This window comes from Bos indicus, chromosome 13 (assembly GCF_029378745.1).
Source record: "Bos indicus isolate NIAB-ARS_2022 breed Sahiwal x Tharparkar chromosome 13, NIAB-ARS_B.indTharparkar_mat_pri_1.0, whole genome shotgun sequence".
Classification (NCBI taxonomy): Eukaryota; Metazoa; Chordata; class Mammalia; order Artiodactyla; family Bovidae; genus Bos; species Bos indicus.
Genome location: NC_091772.1, coordinates 61098012 through 61117043, shown reverse-complemented (window position 1 = coordinate 61117043; position 19032 = coordinate 61098012). Strand labels below are relative to the sequence as shown.

Sequence of the window (19032 nt, the reverse complement as noted above, 5' to 3'; positions counted from 1 at the left end):
TTAAGTAGATGGTGATGATGAAATGAGAAAATGCATACCAAATATGGAACATGGGGCCTACTACATAGAAAGAGCTAAAACAAAGTTAGCTTTCGGGTTTTTTTTTTTTTTTTTTGGTTTGTTTTTATGTCTGAGAAAGAACTTTCTAAACTGTCATAGGCTATGTCCCTGGGAGGAATATTGTGGCTTTCTGGCATGCTTTCCCAGCCATGCCTTATTCATAGACTCCTAGAATCCGAGAGATTGGGATTGGAAGGGCCCCTTTACAGATTGGTTAATAAATTGATTCAGCAAGTATTTACTACGATGAGTAGTAATCTCCTACGATGACACAGGTTTTTTCCCTAAGGTTTTAAGATATGATAGTAAGAACCAGCATTTACTGAATCTTCCTAGACACAGGAACTGTTATAAGTCCTTTACACATCTTAAGTCATTTAATCCGCCCATCAATCCTGAGGGAAGGAACTGGCATGAATCTCATTTTATGGATGGGAAAACTAAGGCACAGAGAGATGGAGGGGGGCAGGGGCTGAACACCGACCCCTGGTTTAGGGTCCACGCCCTCCCGCAGTGGGTTGTCTGGCCGTGTTGACTGCATACCCAATCTTGTATGCAGTCTGCACTGTTTTATTTTTCCCTCCACTTCCTCCCCCTAATCCTGGTCTCAACAATTTTTCTCCACAATCTGAGTAGCTTCCCTTTGCTTTCTGGCCCTCAGTTTCCCCATCTGTGAATTGAGAGAATAGGATTATTTTCATGACCACCCTGATTTTTGGTGCCTTATCAGTTTGTAATTATTTTAAACGTATACTTGTTTTCTAGTGCGTTCCAGGGAGTAACACCCTAGTCCTTCTGTTCACCACCGTCTCCCTACAATCTGGCACTCTGCCCTGTACCTAGTAGGCCCTCAATTAATATCTGTGGATGAAGAAAAGAAGGAATCGTGGTGGCTGTCCCCAGATTTTCCCAAACCAGTTCCTGTGTTCTCTCCCCGGCCCCTCTTCTTTTCTCCGTCTGTGGGGCCTCCTCCTTCCCTCCCTCCCTCCCACCTCCCAGGGCCGGCTTGGGCCCTCCATCCGGCCTGCATTTTTCCGGGTTTGATATCATTTTTTCCACTCTCCCGCCTGCTGCCGGCTGCCTCTGCCAACTTTCCACAAGGATAGCCCCTCCCCCATGACCACAGGCCTCCAGAGACCGCTTGGGGTGGGGGAAGACCCTCCTCCTTTTCCCTTCCCCAGGCTGAGGTTGGGACAGGAAAGTGTGCCATCATTGCCCACCGGCAAGATTGGGGTGGGGGCAGGTCATAGCTGGAGGACATGGTGGCTCGCCTCCCTGTGCTTTGGTGTCCTGGCAGCAGGGACTTGGCCCACATGTGGGGCTGAGGCATCTGAGCAGGCAGCTGGACGGGGGCAGGGGGTGTCAGGCATCAGGGACACAATGGTCCAAACCGTTTGCATCTTGTTCTCCTCTCAAAGTAGTGTGACACCACTTCCCCTTAGGCTGGAAACTCCTGACCTGACCCCCAAGGCCCAGCCCCAGCCAGACTGGATGCCTCATTCCCTCCTACTTGTCACACAGACGTAGGAGAAGGCTGGGCTCTGGGGTCTGGTCCTTACTCTCACTGGCTGGGTGGCTCCGGGGCACTCACTTCCCCTCTCTGGGCTTCAATTTCCACAGCTGCAAAAATGAGTGAGTGGGATTACATTGGGGATTAACGGATTGAATTTCATGGAGTCCACCCACCCCCTTTATATTGTACGCAAAACTTGTGTCTGAAAGTCCATTTCCCTGAGAGTCTATAGTTTTTTGTCACATTCTCCAAGAGAACGGTGGGAGAGGTGAGGGACAAGGGAGCCTGGCGTGCTGCAGTCTATGGGGTCACAGAGAGTTGAACATGATTTAGTGACTGAACACCACCACCACCAAGAGAACTATGGATAAGCTGGGCCCAGCCTTGTAGTCTCACAAGCCTGGACTGAATTCTGGCAACTTCACTTACAGCAGCTGCGTGATCTGCAGCATAAGCCTTCAGTTTGTTCCTCTGTTTTCTAACTAGTTAAACATGGGTTGTGAAGATTAATTGTTGTGACAGCTTAGTATCCAGTCAGCTCCCAACAAACACCAGCTATTATATTGCTAGGGTGCAGGCTAAAATTCCTTTCAGAGAATATTTTGTGGATTTAAACTAAAAAATGGATTAATGAGAAAATAGGAGGTTATCACACTGAACTGTGGGTGTTTGTACTCTACTAGGTCTCCCTCAGAGTTGTGGGGCAGGGGCTGTGCCCAGCAGTTCCGGGAGGAGCCTGAATATACAATTTGTCCAGTGATCTTACTGACTAACCCTGACACCCAGAAAGTGAAAGTTAGTCCTTCAGTCCTGTCCATTTGGATCATTCGGATACCATGGGTGGAAACCTCCAGGCAAGAAAACTGGAGTGAGTTGCCACTCCCCTCTCCAGGGGATCTTCCTGACCCAAGGATCGAACCCGGGTCTCCTGCATTGCATGCAGATTCTGGGCCACCAGGGAAGCCCCTACCCTGACACCCAGATCAGCAGGCTAACCCAGTCTGCAGCCCTGTGTACGTGGGCAAGCAGGACATGGAGACACCTGGAAGAGCCCCAAAGAAGAGGTCTGGGCACTCAGACAGGAGATCCTTTTGGTCTGGTTTATTGTGGGGGGCATTTCTGAGGGTTGGCCAGAGCCCAAGGACAAAAAATTTTTGTTTTTTGCCTTTTTTTTTTTTTTTTTTTACAAAAAGATACCCACCGCATAAAAAACCCAATTTAGGCTTTGGCCCCCTAGTCTGTCCATCACTTCCCTAGGGCAGAGAGGTCCGTGAAGCTGTGGCTGGGGTGACGCTCTGTCCCTTGGGGCAGCGGGCGGCCAAGACCCACGATACACACTCTAACCACCAAGTCTCTCCCCTCGGTGGTGCTAGTGGAGCCTAGAACGCACCCCAGTGTCTCGTCACCTCTTGGAGGGCGGGTGGGCGGCCTCAGAGCACGGCCAGGTTGTGGCAGGACTTGGAGCGGGCCTTGAGAGCCCGGCGGCGTGCGCTACGGGCTGTCAAGCGAGCCAGGAAGCGTCGAGCACGCTGCCCTAGGCTCGCCCTTCGTCTGGGCGCGGGCGGCTCCCCGACTGCGCAGTCCCGGCGGCGCAAGCGCAGTTGGCGCACCACGCCTTCGAAGAGCTCCGCTACGTTGTGCTGCAGCGTGGCTGACGTCTCGATGAACTTGCAGTCGAATACCACAGCGCAGGCGCGGCCCTCTGAGGGGGCGGGGTCAGATAAGCCGTGATAGAGCCACAACCGGAAAAAGGAGATAAAGGTAGCAGAAGGTGTGGTCAATTTCAACCAGGAAGCACAGTTTTTCCTTTCCCCATACCTCGTGCTCCATGCCAGGGGACTCAGACATAAATCTGGCTTTGAGGAGTTAGTTCACAGGCTAGTGATTGATACTGGTGGCAGAGATGAGGCTGGGAAGACAGGGAGGTTGGGAGCAGTTAGGTCCCACAAGTCTTGAATGCCAGAGAAGGGTCTAATCTGTGCATCAGAATTATCTGGGGGAGCTTGTTAAAATGCAAGTTTGCTGAGCCCAGCCACGGAGATTCTGCTTCTGTAGGTGAGGCTTGGAACCTGCAATTTAACAGTCTCCCGGGGGGCATGTTGCAGAATTTTGGGATGTCTGCTTATAAAGCATATGGTCTTCCAGCTGCAGGATGCCCCTGGACTGGATGTAGGGCCCTGGGGTCTAGTTCTCAGTGGCTGGTGACCTTGTGGAACTGGCTTCCCTGCTCTGGGTCTGTTTCCATAGTTTTTAGATTTTGCCCTATGAATAGGGCCATTTTAAGATCTGTATCTTGGGATATTCCCAAAGTGACACAGGGAATTATGGCAGCATTTGCCCCCTAATCTGTCTAAAGTATAAACCTCATTCCCATCCTACTAGTTAGATCATCCCAGCCCTTCTTCCTCAGCCAGGGTCTCAGTACCCTGAGAAAGACCTGTATCTGTCTCATCTGATACATCAATCATATTAAAATATTCTCCATCCCACTTTAAATACAATTTAAATATAACTTTAAACATTTTGGTTTGCAGTTGCTGGCTGACAAATATTATGTTTTGCAGACAAAGCTCTGTGAAATTTGAATTTGTAATTTTCTAACTATTTTGGAGCCAATAATTGTCTTTTTCAGGTCTCAGATGTAAGTCCCTGAAAGCTTACAGGCACTGGGCCTGTCATGCCTGGTGAACTGTGTCTCTGACTAAGGGCACTGGGGCACACAGGGGAACTTTTAGGCAGAGAAGTGACAAAGTCCGCTCTAGTCCTGGAGAACTCTGGCAACTGGTGAGGAGAACCCATGGAATGGGGACAGAGAAGTATAGGGGTTGGCCCAGGCTAGAGTGGAGATGCCAGGATGGGGCAGAGGCTGTGGGCATGGCAGGGAGAGGGAATGTGGGGTTAAGGGAAGTGGACTTGACAGGATTTGGGGACTGGTTAGAGGGAGTGAGAGAAGAGGCAAAAATGGTTTCTAGCTTTCAGGTTTAGGCAAATAGATGTGGTGGCCAGGGGATGGGGTGGGGTGGGATGGAGGTAGGGGCTGGAGCACGAGTTACTGAGAGGAAGATCACTGGAGGAGACAGTGACAGTGGGGCTGAGAGAAAGGCGGAGAAGGAGGGTGGAGGGCTCACCTTCCACGGAGACTTCTCGGCAGCGTGCCAGATCTGCCTTGTTGCCCACCAGGATGATGGGCACGTGGTCCGCCTGGTGTGTGCGCCGCAGCTGGATGCGGAGCTCAGAGGCACTCTCGAAGCTGCCCCTGTCTGCGATGGAGTACACGATGACGTAGGCACTGCCCACCTGCAGGCATGACTCCTGGCTCCAGCTTTCATCCTGCAGGGCAGGGAATCAGAGGGTACTGAGGCCCTAGCTGAGAAAGGAAGGCTGGGATGGTCTAACGGGTGGGATGGGGCTGAGGTTTATACTTTGGACAGATTGGGGGGCAAATTCTGCCATGATTTCCTGAGTCACCATGGGAAACCACCAATCCTCTCTGAGCTGCAGTCTCTCTGCTTGAAACATCTGGCTAATGGCACTACTTCGCTTCATTCTCTCATTCATCAATTCCTTCTTCAGGCGGGACAGAGGGGCTTCCCTGGTAGCTCAGCTGGTAAAGAATCTGCCTGCAATGCAGGAGACCCTGGTTTGATTCCTGGGTCAGGAAGACCCGCTGGAGAAGGGATAGGCTACCCACTCCAGTATTCTTGGGATTCACTAGTGGCTCAGATGGTAAAGAATCCACCTGCAAATCGGGAGACCTGGGTTTGATCTCTGGGTTGAGAAGATCCCCTGGAGAAGGGAAAGGCTACCCACTCCAGGATTCTGGCCTGGAGAATTCCATGGACAGAGAAGCCTGGCTACAGTCCATGGGGTCACAAAGAGTAGGACATGACTGAGAGACTTTCACACACACATAGGCAGAACATTGGAGACAAAAGATCTATTTGGTTCCTGTTCCTTCTAAGGAGCATTCTGGCTTTGCCTGTTCAGCTCTTTTGTCTGGTTTGAGGAGGGGCTGGTCTTGGTGGACAGTTCTTTTGACCTTTTGCAGTCCAGAGTTAAGAGAGAAAGGAAGGGAGAGAAGTGAGGACAGAAGGCTGTCTTCCGGGGGAGGACTTTTTCTGGATAGTCTTGGAGAGTTGGAGGAGCAACGGTGGGTGTGAGGAAAGGGGGTGGGTGAGAGGCAAGTGGCCTTTTAAAAAGTGGAATCCTTTCAAGATGTTTGACAAGGAAAGGGAAGAACTGAAATAATTTTGATATTCTGTTTTGGATGATGGTCTTTTGACAGGGACAGCACTCAGACTGAACCACCTGGGTACGAGCTTTCTAAGTGTTTAATAAGACACAGTTCCTGCCCTCCAAAACCTCATGATCAGGAAGGGATGCTATGGAAATGGAGATATAATGCAGTGTGATAAGTACCATTAAGAGAGGCATAGGCAAGTGGCTGCAGGAACCATGGGGCTTGAGGCAGGGGTAGACCAGAAGAGCTCAACTGGGCAGAGTTGAGAGGGCTTCCAAGTAGACTGGTAAGTGGGGTTAGAAAGGATGAGCAGGCTGAGCAGGAGGGGAGACAGCAGGCAGGAGTGGGAGATGCAGAGTGTGGTGGAAGCCTTGTTTGTTAGGGGCAAAGAAGCCAGGAAAGTTTTCTGATAACCAAATAAGGTAGATAAGTAGGGAGGCATTGCTATCCATTATTCTCAAAGTGGGTAAGTTCTCAACAGTCATACTGATCCTTCCCAGATAACTCTGAACTGAGTCAGACAGATGTGGGTTCTCATTCTGGGTTCTTAGCTTTGACTATGGACAGGTTCATTTCTCTCTCTGAGTCTGTTTTTTCATCTGTAGAATAAGAGGGTGGGTCTCGACCATTCACTCATTCATTGCACATATTTATTTATGAAGGATTTGCTATGTGTTAGGATCACAAAAGCTGGTTGGTACATGGATTGGTAGGTAAGAACCCCTTGAGGGTTGATTAAAAATGTAGATTCAGAACTCTACTTTTATAGGTTCTATTTCATTAGGTCTGGGGTGAGACTTGAGACTCTGATTTTTAATACCCTCCAGGTGACCCTGATGGACAGCAAGGCTAAAGTACTACTGGTTGAACCAACAGCCCTCCCAATCCTGTCAGATTTTGCCTCTCTGATATAAAAAAATATCATCTAGCCCAAGGATGGAAAGAATGGATGCTTATTTCAGTAAGGCTGCTGCTGCATGGACCCTCTTTGGGAAATGCCTTCACAGACACTGGCCAGGGAATCTGCAGGGAAACCAAGGGCCAGACAAGAAGAAAACACTTTCTTAGGCCACACAACAGTTGGGCAATTCCTGCCACCTAGTCCAGTATTCTTCCTACTCTGTCTCCCACATGGGACTCTTAGTCTGATCACTCTTCTTAAGTCCCTGGACTCTGCCCCATAGGATTCTCAACTGTATCCAAATAGTGATACCAGACCCCAGACCCCAGTCTGTGAGCTCCATGAGGCCAGAGGACACGTCTGCTTTATTCACTCCTGGGTCTTCAGTGTCCTGGTCCATGGTATGTATCCACCAAGGTTTCTTTCTTTCTCCCTCCTTCCCTCCCTCTCTCACTCTTCCCTCTTTCCTTCCCTCCCTCTATTCTTTATTTAATAAAAAGCTTGGGGGTATGAATCAGTCATTGGATCCCCAAGGCTTTCCACTGGGGCAGAAGTATGTGGGACCCAGAAGGCTGCTGCCATGTGGATGACCCCAAGGGTGGCCATGTGCAATGGGGCTGCAGGGACCCAAGATCAGACCCTGGGGTGGGCCTTGCACACCTGGCCCTCCCCTTGCCGTGGCTGAGGTGTGGACCAGCCAGTATTTCTTAATGAACAAGTGAAGGAGTAGAACCTTGGATGGAGGTTCAGAAGGTGATGCTCCCAGTGGGGATAGAAAGGGGCAGTCCTAATGCATAAGAGCACAAACTTGGATTTCCCTGGTGGTCCAGTGGTTAAGAATCCGCCTGCTAATGCAGGGGACACAGGTTTGGTCCCTAATCTGGGAAGATCCCACAGGCCTAAGGGCAGCTGAGCCTGTGTACTACAACTACTGAAGCCCTTGCAAACTAGAGCCTGTGCTCCACAAGAGAAGCCACCACAATAAGAAGCCCACTCACTACAATGAAGAGTAGCCCTATTCGCTGTGACTAGAGAAAGCCATTGCACAGTCAAATAAATAAACAAATATTTTTAAAAAGAGTGCAAACTTTGGGGTCTTATAGATCTGAATTTGAATCCTACTTGCAATCTGAGAACTTTGGACATGTTACTTAACCTCTCTGAGCTTTTGATTTCCTCATCAATAGAATGAGAATCAGAAGTACACTCACTCAAGTTTTTGTCTTGACCGAATATCATAATATATATGTCTAGTGCTTAGCACTTGGGGCTGAAACTCAGGAAGAGGGTACTCCATCAGTATCAGCTGCTCTTAAGAGAATCATCATCATTCTTATGATGTTCATTTGGACCTGGGTTTCCTTTTATGCTGGTGAAAAGGAATTGGTCCCATAGCTCCTTCATCCCTAAATTTGGGCCTATCACTGGAGCTGTCAGCCATTCTTGTTAATGACCCGACACTGTCCCTCTAGAGCCCCACTCTGTGGACAGGGCCTCCCTGAGTGTTGGGGGAGGGGCCTACCCCTTAGAGAGATGGGATCCAAGTGATTTTTGGATCCTTCTCTTTGCTTAGTTGTATTTCTTCAGGGTTCTACAGTGAGCATACCTGTACAGCAAGCAGAAAAGAACTCCAACAAGTTAAGGAAAGCGTACTGGGGACATGTCCTTGGCTGATGCTTGCTAGTCCATTCCTGCTTTGGAATGGGCAAGCAAGGGACATCCTTGGTGTCCTTTTTTTCACTAGCTACCAAGTTATGATTAATAAGAATTATCTTTATTGCCAATTCTTCACTCGTGTTCACCAATTTTTTCATGCTCCAAACTGTGCTTACCTCTGTGAAACTGCATAAGAATGTTTAAAAAAAAAAAAACTAGCTGGTAAGGAAGGCAGGAATGATCTACCCATTTATCAGGTGAGAAAACTGAAGCTCAGAGAGGGTAAGCCAATTGCAGAAAGCCTATATGTAAGACAAAGGAATGGCGGTGTGGGGGGGTGTTCCCTCCTCTGTGCAATGTGAGTGGGTGAAGTGGGATGACGGTGCTCATGAGAGGAGGTTTGCAGGGTTAGAAGCACATCCTGGGATGCTATCAGGAGGGGGTGAATAGACTGGGAAGACAGGGTCAGGGTCATTAGGTTCTTCTGGCTTCGGTGCTGCTGAGGAGCTGTGGTTTAATGGGCCCTGCCCTGTCCCTGCTCTGTGGTGTCCTACGAGAAGACAGGAGTCTGGTACTAGCCTTAGCGCTGCTGCTGTGTTTAGTCGCTCAGTTGTGTCGGACTCTGTGCGACCCAGGGACTGTAGCCCACCAGGCTCCTCTGTCCATGGGATTCTCCCAGGCAAGAATACTGGAGTGGGTTGCCATATCTCCAGGAGATCTTCCTCAGCACCCCTCCCCTCCCCCCATCCTGCCTGCTGTGCCATACCAGCTTCTCAGCCTCCCAGGTGTCCATGACCAGCAGCGTGGTGTCCTCTCCATCCACTGTGAGTGTCCTCTCGTACACATCTTCTGCAAAAGAAGAAAGCCGGGTTTCAGGGAGGAGACGCAGGCCTGGGGAAGGGTGTAGCCCTTCCTAACCCCTCTTTTGGGTCACATCGCGCCCTCCACTTCTCTTTGAAGTGTTCACTATACTTGTTTGACGTCTGTTCCTCCTGACGGGTCAACAAGCCCAGGAGGAGTCCTGGCTCCCCAGCTCCCAGTACAGTACCTGGCACACAGTCGGTGCTGAGAAAGCTTTTGTTGGTTGGTTTGACTGAACGGATGTGGAGCCGTGGGGTTAAAGTGGGGCTGGGAATTCTCCCAGTCCTGCTCTGTCCCTGGCTTAGAGTGTGCTTCAAGAAAAGATCACGTCACCCTCTCTAGACCTCCATCTCCCCATCTGTTATACATACCAGTGTACACGTATAGACCTTTCATATAGGTTTTCATTCTGTGCGACCGAGGCTGGAGAAAGAGCCTGGTCAGAGTATCTCCACCTCATCTCTGCCGTTAGGCCTCCCTTCCCCCTGCCCACTCCACACACACACTCATCCTGGGTCCTTTCCACCAGCCCTGAAGGGACCCATCTTCATTTCCTCTGTCCTGTCCCTGATCCCCATTATCCTGGGACCCCCAGCCCTCTCAGGTCACTGTGCCTCTTGGGAATAGAGGAACCCAGGGCCCCAAACTTAGAATTTGGGAGTTTCCATTTTGGGCAGGATTTCAGTTTGGCTGCAGGTCGTGGTGGACATGGATGGTTGTCTGTGGGGCTGGTAGGGTCTGAGAATTGGGAGAGTCCACTGTTTCTTTATAACTGGGACTTGTGGAACTCAGAATTGCTTCCCTTATGACAGGAAAATGAAGCACACACCTCTCGTCCATGAGAAACTAGCAAACTTCTCAGCCACTATTCAAGGAATTCCCCCTCCTATATATCTTTGTGCGGGTTATGCCCTGTACAGCTCTAGGGGGCCTCATTCACTTTACAGCCTGGTTGAATGACGCCCCTTAGGGTTGAGCAGGGCAGGAGTTGTACAAAGGTTCTTGGCAGCCCTATGTCCCAGATGACAGGGATTTGACTCCTTCAACCACAGCCCAGCCCAGCCCAGCCCACAGGGTCCCTACCTCCCAGCTGTTCGTGGAGGTCCCTCTCTTGCTTCCCTGCAAAGAGACTGGCCAGACTGGTCTTCCCGACACCAGGATCTCCGAGCAGGACCACGCGATAGAGGGCCTCCCAAGAGCTTTCAGAGTCGCTGGATTCAGAGGACCAGCCGTTGGGGGCAGGTGAAGGTTGCCGGGTAGGGGCGTTGAGGGAGACTGACTGGCCCAGTCGGGGATGCTGGGTCTGTGTAGAAGGTGCTGTGCCCAGAAGGCCAGGCTGGTGGCCCCGGGCGGACAGGGGCAATGGAGTGCTGGCTCGGCGACGCAGGGGGGTCTTTGCTTCTTGCTGAGTATTTAGGGTCATCCTTGGGAAGGGGAGTTTCCTTCCTTCCTTCCTTCTGCAAGAAGTGGGAGTGGGTGGTGAGCTAGGTGAGGTGCTCTGAGCCCCTTCTGTAGTGTCCTGATGAACTGCTGCTCAGGCTTCCTCCAGAGGCCTTTCTTGATCAGATGGGAGGAGGCAGCACTTCAGATCCTCTAGATGGGGGCTTTCTGGCTTCAGGCCCAGAGTGAACTTGGGTCAGGCTAGGAGGGGTGAGTACGCATGAACACACACATGCATACACACCCAGAGGTCACTTCCTATGCTTTGAGGACGATCCACTCCCCCCAGACACACAGGCAGAAGGGCAGCAGGGAGACAGGATGTCCACACAAGCATGCACACAGAGCTACCCCCTGCATTCAGAACGGGAGACCCATGTTCATGAAAGACACCTGAATTGCCCCCTCCTCCGCTTCCCCACGGTTGGATTGGGGTTGGGGAGTACAAGGAGGGTTGAGAGCCCCTTGGTTGGGGGCGGGGGTGGGGTGGGGAATTCACTTCTGCTGCATCCCAGGAGAGCTGAGGAAGAGGCCCGGGAGGACAAATCCGTACTGCCAAAGACTGGGGGTCGGGGTGGGGGGTTTCCCTCCGGCTGAAACATGAGAGCCCCGGTGCCATGGGAACAGCGTGTCCGGCCCGCCCCCTCCGTGAAAAATTCAGGAGCGACTGGCACGACGGCCTCCAGCTGCTGTAGGAGGGCGGGGCTCGGAGGCAGCCAGACCCCAGGTCTGGTGACAAGAAGGGGTCCCGGAGGAGAGGGGGGGTGGAGAGGAGACCCACAAAGCCCAGGAGGGCATAGCATTCCCAGAGTCCGAGCTTCCCTAGTCCCGAGGATCCTGGGTGTGAGTCCCCAGATCCCTGGAGGGTTCCCAGGCTATCTAGCTCTCCCGACCCCAGATCCGGGGACCTTCACCCGGGGGGGTGGGTTCGAGGGCCCCCTCCTCCTCCCAGCTTGCTCGGCAGAACCCTTCCGCCCTTCTCTCCCCGCCAACAGACGCCTTGGAGAACTCCGCTCCAACTCGACTAAGTTGGTGGCGGGCTGGGTGGGCCTTTACCTTGGAGTGGGGAGGGATCCAGGGTCCTCGGCGGCCGCAGCTGCCCGGTGCTCCAGGCTGTACCACTGCCTCGCCGCGCAGCCCCTCGGCCGGGTCCCGCCCAGCTCCCCGGGCCGGGGAGGAGCCGCGACCCCGCCCCGTCCAGCCCCGCCCCATTAGGGCAGCCCCGGGGTCTCCGCCCCAAGGCTTTGGCTGCTGAATGAGTTTTTGCAGAACTCCGCTGACCCATCGCTTTAAGTTCTTTGCCAGGGAGGGGGGAATAAGAGAGTGGAATGACACGGGTCCCAGATTCCTGATCCTGGATCCGCTTTGCATCCACATCTATCCACTCCAGCAATGGGGCGACCAACTCTTTGTTGTTCTTGTTCAGTTGCTAAGTCATGCGGGACTCTTTGCGACCTCATGTACTGTAGCACGCCAGGCCCCCCTGTCCTTCACTATCTCCCAGAGTTTGCTCAAATTCATGTCCAGTCTGATGATGCTATCTAACCAGCTCATTCTCTGCTGCCCCCTTCTCCTTTTGCGTTCAGTCTTTTCCAGCATCAGAGTCTTTTTCCTATGAGTCCACTCTTCATATCAGGTGAGCAAAGTATTGGAGCTTCAGCTTCAGCATCAGTCCTTCCAGTGAGTAATCAGGGTTGATTTCCTTTGGATTGACTGGTTTGATCTCCTTGCAGTCCAAGGGACTCTCTTGAGTCTTCTCCAGGGCTACCCTGATGACTCAGTAGTAAAGCATCTGCCTGCCAAGGCAGGAGACTTGGGTTTGATCCCTGATCTGGGAAGATCCCACTTGGTGTGGAGCAGCTAAGCCCATGCACCATAACTACTGAGCCAGCATGCTAGAGCTCGAAAGGCACTGACTCCTGATGCTCTCCTGCCCTGGAGCTCATACTCTGGAACAAGAGAAGCCACCACAATGAGAAGCCCGTGCACCGCAATTGGAGAGTAGCTCCTGGCCACTGCAACTAGAGAAAAGCCCTTGCAGCAACTAAGACAAAGCACAGCCAAAAAAAAAAGTCTTCTCCAACACCACAATTCAAAAGCATCGATTCTTCAGCTCAGCCTTCATTATGGTCCAACTCACATCCGTACATGATTACTGGAAAACCCATAGCTTTGGCTATACAGTCGTTTAGCTTTCACAAAAACCCCTTGGGAAACTTGTTAAATATTCGGATTCCTGGCCCTACTATGTAAGAAAGACAGATTCAGCAGTCCTGTAGAGAGGTTTGAACATCTGCATTTTAAACAGAAGGCTAACTGATCCTGATGCAGAGTTCATAGACCCCACTTTGAGTAACTGCTTTGGATGGAGAATTAATTTTGGAAGGGGGTTTGGGGGGCGGAGGGAGCCCAAGAATTCTGCCCTGCAGGGTTCTGAATGTCTTGTTTTGATCATTCATTCATTCAACAAATTCTAAAGAAGCGCCCCTTATGCAACTAGGGCTGTCCTGTGCCTGGAAGAATGGCTGTCCCCTACTTGATGAATATTTACTGAACCTTTAAAAAAAAGTATTTATTTATTTTTGGTTTTGCTGGGTCTTCGTTGCTGTATGTGGGCTTTCTCTAGTTGTGGAGAGTCGGGTAACTCTAGTTGCAGTGGCTTCTCTTGTTGGAGAGCATGGGCTCTAGATTCCCAGGCTTCAGGAGTCGCAGCTTGAGGACCCTAGAGCTCTGACTCTAGAGCTGTAGTTGAGATGCAGCTCAGATTTAGTTGCTCTGCGGCATGTGGAATTTTCCTGGACTAGTGATCTGACCTGTGTTGCCTGCCTGGCAGGCGGATTGCTAACCACTGGTCCACCAGGGAAGTCCTTACTGAACTCTTGTTCTGTGCCTAGCATAGTTTGATCACGTTGCCTAGATTATTAACTCATTTAATCCTGATACCACACTACAAGGATTAACATAGTGTGGCTTACCTGAGCCTGGCACTCAGATCTCTGTGTACTGTCCCTTTCTATCATGGTCTGTGCTCCTCCTCACCCCTTCCAGTTTTCCTAGGCCTGTAGGAGGAGAAAAGTGACATTGTGAACTTCATATAGAAGAGAAGTTGGCTGTAGGAAACTTGTGGTTTGGCCATCCATGGGTCTTTGAGCAGGATGCTTCCTTTTAGGTCGTGATGGACTAGGGTAGGTATGCTTGTGGACCCCATACGGACCAGGCTGTGCCTGTAGGTAGGCCTCATCGTCATGGCTGAGGGGGTCCAGGCGTCCAGCTCAAGGCAGCCCCCACAGCAGCCTGGCAGACTTGCTCAGTCCCTGCAGGGCTTTGGGCAGATGCTGAACCCCCCTGCCCCCCATGCCTGGTTTCCTTCTGTGGTATGGCCCTCTAAACTTCCATTTGCTACCTGCAAGATGGGCTGTGAGTGGTGCAGCATTGTTTGGGAGTGACACAACTTTTAAAACATTTATTTATATATTTGGCTGTTCCAGGTCTTAGTTGTGGCCTGCAGAATCTTCCATCTTCATTCCTTGTGCCATTCGGGATCTTTAGTTGGGTCCAAATGCTAAAGATCCCGAGCGGCACAAGGAATGACAGTATTCTGGCTTGGAGAATTCCATAGACTGTATAGTCAGTCCATGGGGTGGCAAAATCGGATACAACTGAGCAACTTTCACTCCCTGGCCAGGGAATTTTTTCTTTAATTGGAGTAAAACTCATTTATTTAGTTTTAATTGGAGGATAATTGCCATACAATGTTGTATTGGTTTCTGCCGTACAACATGAATCAGTCATAATTATATATATGCCCTCCCTCCTGAACCTCCCTCCCACCCCTAAACTAGGTCATCACAGAGCACCAGGCTGGCTTCCCTGTGTTATATAGCAACTTCCCACTAGCTATCTATTTACACATAGCAGTGTATATATGTCAGTGCTACTTTCTCAATTCGTCCCATCCTCTGCTTCCCCTGCTGTGTCCACAACTGACCAGGGATTGAACCTGGGCCCCTTGCAATGGGAGTTCGGAGTGTTAGCCACTAGACCACCAGTGAGACTAGACCAGTGGGAGTGAGACAACTTTGAGTCCCATCTCTGCAACTCTATTGCTGTATGCCTTAGGCAAGTCACTTCCCTTCTTTGGGTTTCAGTTTCTTTATTCAAGGGCTTCCCTGATAGCTCAGTTGGTAAAGAATCTGCCTGCAATGCAGGAGACCCCAGTTCAATCCCTGAGTCAGGAAGATTCACTGGAGTAGGGGATAGGCTACCCACTCTGATATTCTTGGGCTTCCCTTGTGGCTCAGCTGGTAAAGAATCTGCTTGCAATGAGGGAGAGCTGGGTTCAATCCCTGGGTTGGGAAGAACTCCTGGAGAAGGGAACGTCTACCCACTCCAGCATTCTGACCTGGAGAATTCCACAGACTGTATAGTCTATGGGGTCACAAAGAGTCGGATATGAGCAAGCAAAGTTGCAACTGAGTCTTTATTCAAAACTACAGTCTGAACAGGTCACATTGTTGCTACAAAACTTAGAGTTGCCTACCAAATAAAAGCCTGAACTTGGCATTCAAGGCCCATTGTGCTCTGGCTCCAGTCCTCTGCAGCGCCATTTCTGGTCTCTCCGAACAAACCCTTCGCTCTAGTTAATACTCTTTTAACCACATTCTGTTCCTTCAGACTGGAATGCCCTTCCCTCTACTCATCTTTCAAGATGCAACTCAGGTGCCTAGGTACCAGACATTGTTATGAGCTCTGTACATGTATTATCTCAGTGGTCCTCAAGCTTTAGTGGTGTGTAAATTCACCTGGAAGACTTGTTAAACCGTAGCTTGCTAGGATTCACCCCCAGAACTTTTGATTGACTGAATTTGGATTGACCTTGAGAATTTGCATTTCTAACAAGCTCTGGTTATTGGACCACCTCTCAGGTGGGGAAGCTGTCCAGGTTCTGACCCCAGGACATTGCTTCAAGACATTCTGTCCCCAGCTTCAGAGCTCAGCAACCTGCAGATGGTATGGTTGATCAGTTCCCCACATAGCTGGCTAAGATCCAGCTACATCCTTGGGCCCACAAGGCCTCAGACTCCCACTTAGGTCTCCTGCTGCCCACACCCCTGCCTTGATCTGCAGCCCGATAAAGGCTGATCCACAGGCAACAAGACCCAGTGTGCTTGGTTCCTCTTCTCTTGTGCTCTCCCCAGTGGTTCCCTGCCCCCTCCAGAGCCCTGTGGCCATGACACAGCTGCTTCTGCTTCTTGTGGCTCTCCTGGTCCTGGGTCATGTGCCGACAGGTAACATCACTTGTGTGTGTGTGTGTGTATGTGTGTATAGAAATGAAGGACAGATTCTCAGCTGCTGGGGGATAGAGGAGGCCTGGATCAGTGTTTAAGTTCTGGCCTCACCACTGACTTTGCTGGGCAGTTTAGAGTGAGTTGCTAAATCAGACTGCACTTCAGTTTCCTCAGTTTAAAAATGGGATTCACTCAACAAATATTCATTATGAAAATATTTACTGTGTGCCAGGCACTATTACAATTTCTGGGAATCAAGCAGTGAAAGCAAACAAGGTTCTTGCTTTCATGGAGCTGATATTTTAGTCAGTAGAGACAGAAAATAACCAAATAAACATATAATATGTTAGGTAGAGATAAGTACTATGAAGAATAAAAGAGAGACAAGGGGCTAGTGCGTCAGGTGCATGGGGAGAGTGATGAAGAGCTGATGGGGTGGTGAGAAAGGGCTCCGATCCTTTTTTTTTTTAAAAAAAAGCTTTTTATTTTGGAACATTTCAAGCTTACACGAAAGTAGAGAGAGTGATACAATGAACAAGGCAAGTTAAAAATCTGTTTATTATGGAAAAATTTAAACTTATACAAAAATAGAAAATAATGTAGTGTTTTTAAAAGAACCCGTTTTATTTTTAGAAGCTTTCAAGCATAAAAAAAAAATAGTATAAAAACTCACATGTATCTATCACCCAACTTCAACAGTTATCAACTTGAACCAGCGCTGTTTTGTTATTCATCTGCTGCTTCTTCCTCAGTGAACTATTTTGAAGTGAATTTCAGATCTTTTATATGAGGGAAGCATGAGCAGAGATCTGAGTACAGTGAGAATACAAAGGAGATCATTGCAGGCAGAAGGAGCAGCAAGAACCAGGGAGGCAGGAGGCGATAGGTGTGCTGGAGGAGAGGTGAGGAGGCCAGGGAGGCCAGGGTGAGGGGCACAAGGAGAGTGGAGAGGGGTGAAGTCCAAGATATGAGGAGGGGACAGCAGATCATAGAGCAGAAAATAATAACCTCTGTATCTCAGGATTGTTGGAAGGTTGAAATGCAATGATATACGAAGAGCAGTTGTTGTAGGAACTGCCTCCCTTGAGAGTCAAGGTCTTGCATTCTGGTTCCAGACTCACCACTTACTGGTGAGGAGTCTGGAAAATCCCTCCCCTTCTTTATCTGGAACCAGAAGGGTTGGCCAGAGTGAGCCCTGGGTGCTCCAACTCTCTAAGCTGTCATTCTGATAAACCTTTCCATTTATTGAACATGTACTGTGTGCCTGGCACTGTGCCCTCTGAAAGAGAGGTGTACAGATGAGGAATCTGAGGCCAAGGTCACTTATCTGGGAAATGGCAGAGCTAGTATTTGGACCCAGGGAGTCTGAGCTGGGTTCACACCAAACTGTTAACCATTGCACTGCATGCCCCCTTCGGAATGTGGGTTCTTTGCCTCATAGAAATTTTGATACCAGCTCTGTATCATTGTAAAATTCTCTACCTTGGCAGGACGTGATGGGCTGAATAACACTTACGGGTAGGCCCAGGGGATCATGGGAGATTCCTTGGGATGTCTTTTAATCCAGAGAGAGGCAGGCAAGCTTTCCCCCTCCACCTCCCACTCAACCTCAGTTCTTCTGAGTTTCTGGGTCATATATCTGGAAATAGCGCTGTAACAGGCCCATCTAAGTGGTCCTCCTCTTTCCTCCCTTCCCACACCTGTCCTAATTGCATCACAGCACCCTGATCACTTATTTCAGGACACTTACTGCAACTCTACTTACTGTATATATTTGCTTGAGTTTTCATCCCCTTTTCCCAGTTGACTGACAGTTCCTTGAGGGCATGGCCACGTTGTCCCTGTACTCCCAATGCCCCATGTTTGTTGAATGAATAAACGAAGGAGCTACCCCTCATCCCCCATGCTATGACCAAAAACCCTTGGAAGGGATATTGACCCAAAGTCTTAACTTTCTCATGGCCTATTTTTTTGGAAATTTCTTCACTAAATCCTAACATTAAAAAGGTCCCTATGTATAAAATACAGTTTGAATAATGGTTACAAATGTGGATTCTGGAGCCAGACAGCTGTGTGACCTGGGACAAAGTTGTTAACCTTTCTGTGCCTCAATTTCCTTACTCATATACTGGGAATATAACAAGACAAACTGTAATCTAATACTGCTGTTATGAAAAGTGCTTAGAGTGTATTTGGGGTGTGGGTTAACGTGGACGAGAAATTCGTCTTTGACTTGTAACCAGTGGTCTAAATTGTGACGAATGGGTTAAACTGGACTGAGATTGTGGTTTAAATTGTAACAGGTTGTCTTATCTATGACTCATGGTCTAGCCTGTTACCTGTAGTCTGACCCTTGACCTGTGGTCACAGCTCAACTTATGACCTGAAGGCTGCTCTATGAGCACAGTCTAAGAGCTAACAGTGGGCATGTGTTCTACCTTGTGGTCGGTGGTCTAATCGGTGACCCTGTTCTGTAGTAACATCTGCAACCAGTGATCTAACCTGCACCCCCTGGGTGGCTCTGTGACCCTGGGCCTTCCTCTGCACAGGGAGAAGTGAATTCAAACGATGCTGGAACGGCCAAGGGGCCTGCCGGGCTTACTGCACGAAGTACGAAGCCTACATGCACCTGTGCTCGGATGCCACCTTGTGCTGTCTGCCTTACGGACTCAAGCCTGTCAAGACTGAAAAGGTCTAGCTGGTTCTGGGACTGACACCCTTGCCCTCCAGTAAAATGCAAGCTGCCAGCTGTGTCCTCTTGTCATTGCCTCGCCACCCTCAGGGCTGGAGTGAGGGGTGTGGGAGGTCCAGAGTGTGGGAGGGATGGAAGGATGGTTGATGGAAGGAAGTGTATTGCCCAAGGAGAGTGGGCACTAATAGCCACTGTAAATGGTTCCGGTCCAGCCTGTAACACTTTCACTCTAACTCTGGAAAAATTACTCAGCTTCCATAAGCCTTTCCAGACTCCTCATCTGTAAAATGGGGATAATGATACTATCAGGAGGTTAGGAGTTTATAGAAGGGATGCAAAAAAGAAAGGTAGAGTTAATAGTAATGATAACAAGAGTTAAGT

General features: G+C 49.9%; 2 protein-coding genes across 4 annotated transcripts; one reads left to right on the top strand and one right to left on the bottom strand.

Annotated features, from left to right (window-relative positions):
• Positions 1 to 2659: 2659 nt before the first annotated feature.
• Positions 2660 to 11842, bottom strand: REM1 (RRAD and GEM like GTPase 1). Of its 3 annotated transcripts, none has more exons than XM_019972200.2 (5): positions 11728 to 11842; positions 10315 to 10872; positions 9137 to 9219; positions 4702 to 4903; positions 2660 to 3275 (listed from the first exon to the last, which is right to left on the bottom strand). In XM_019972200.2, exons 2-5 carry the CDS (start codon positions 10652 to 10654, stop codon positions 3004 to 3006), a joined length of 897 nt encoding a protein of 298 aa, XP_019827759.2. In that variant the 5' UTR covers positions 10655 to 10872; positions 11728 to 11842; the 3' UTR covers positions 2660 to 3003. The 3 variants fall into 3 exon arrangements, with proteins under 3 accessions (XP_019827759.2, XP_019827760.2, XP_019827762.2); XM_019972201.2 differs by having other exon boundaries at positions 10315 to 10688; XM_019972203.2 differs by having other exon boundaries at positions 10315 to 10843; positions 11728 to 11823.
• Positions 11843 to 15815: 3973 nt separating this feature from the next.
• Positions 15816 to 18699, top strand: DEFB124 (defensin beta 124). Its single transcript, XM_019972824.2, has 2 exons — positions 15816 to 15959; positions 18509 to 18699. Exons 1-2 carry the CDS (start codon positions 15902 to 15904, stop codon positions 18655 to 18657), a joined length of 207 nt encoding a protein of 68 aa, XP_019828383.1. The 5' UTR covers positions 15816 to 15901; the 3' UTR covers positions 18658 to 18699.
• The last annotated feature ends 333 nt before the right edge of the window (positions 18700 to 19032 follow it).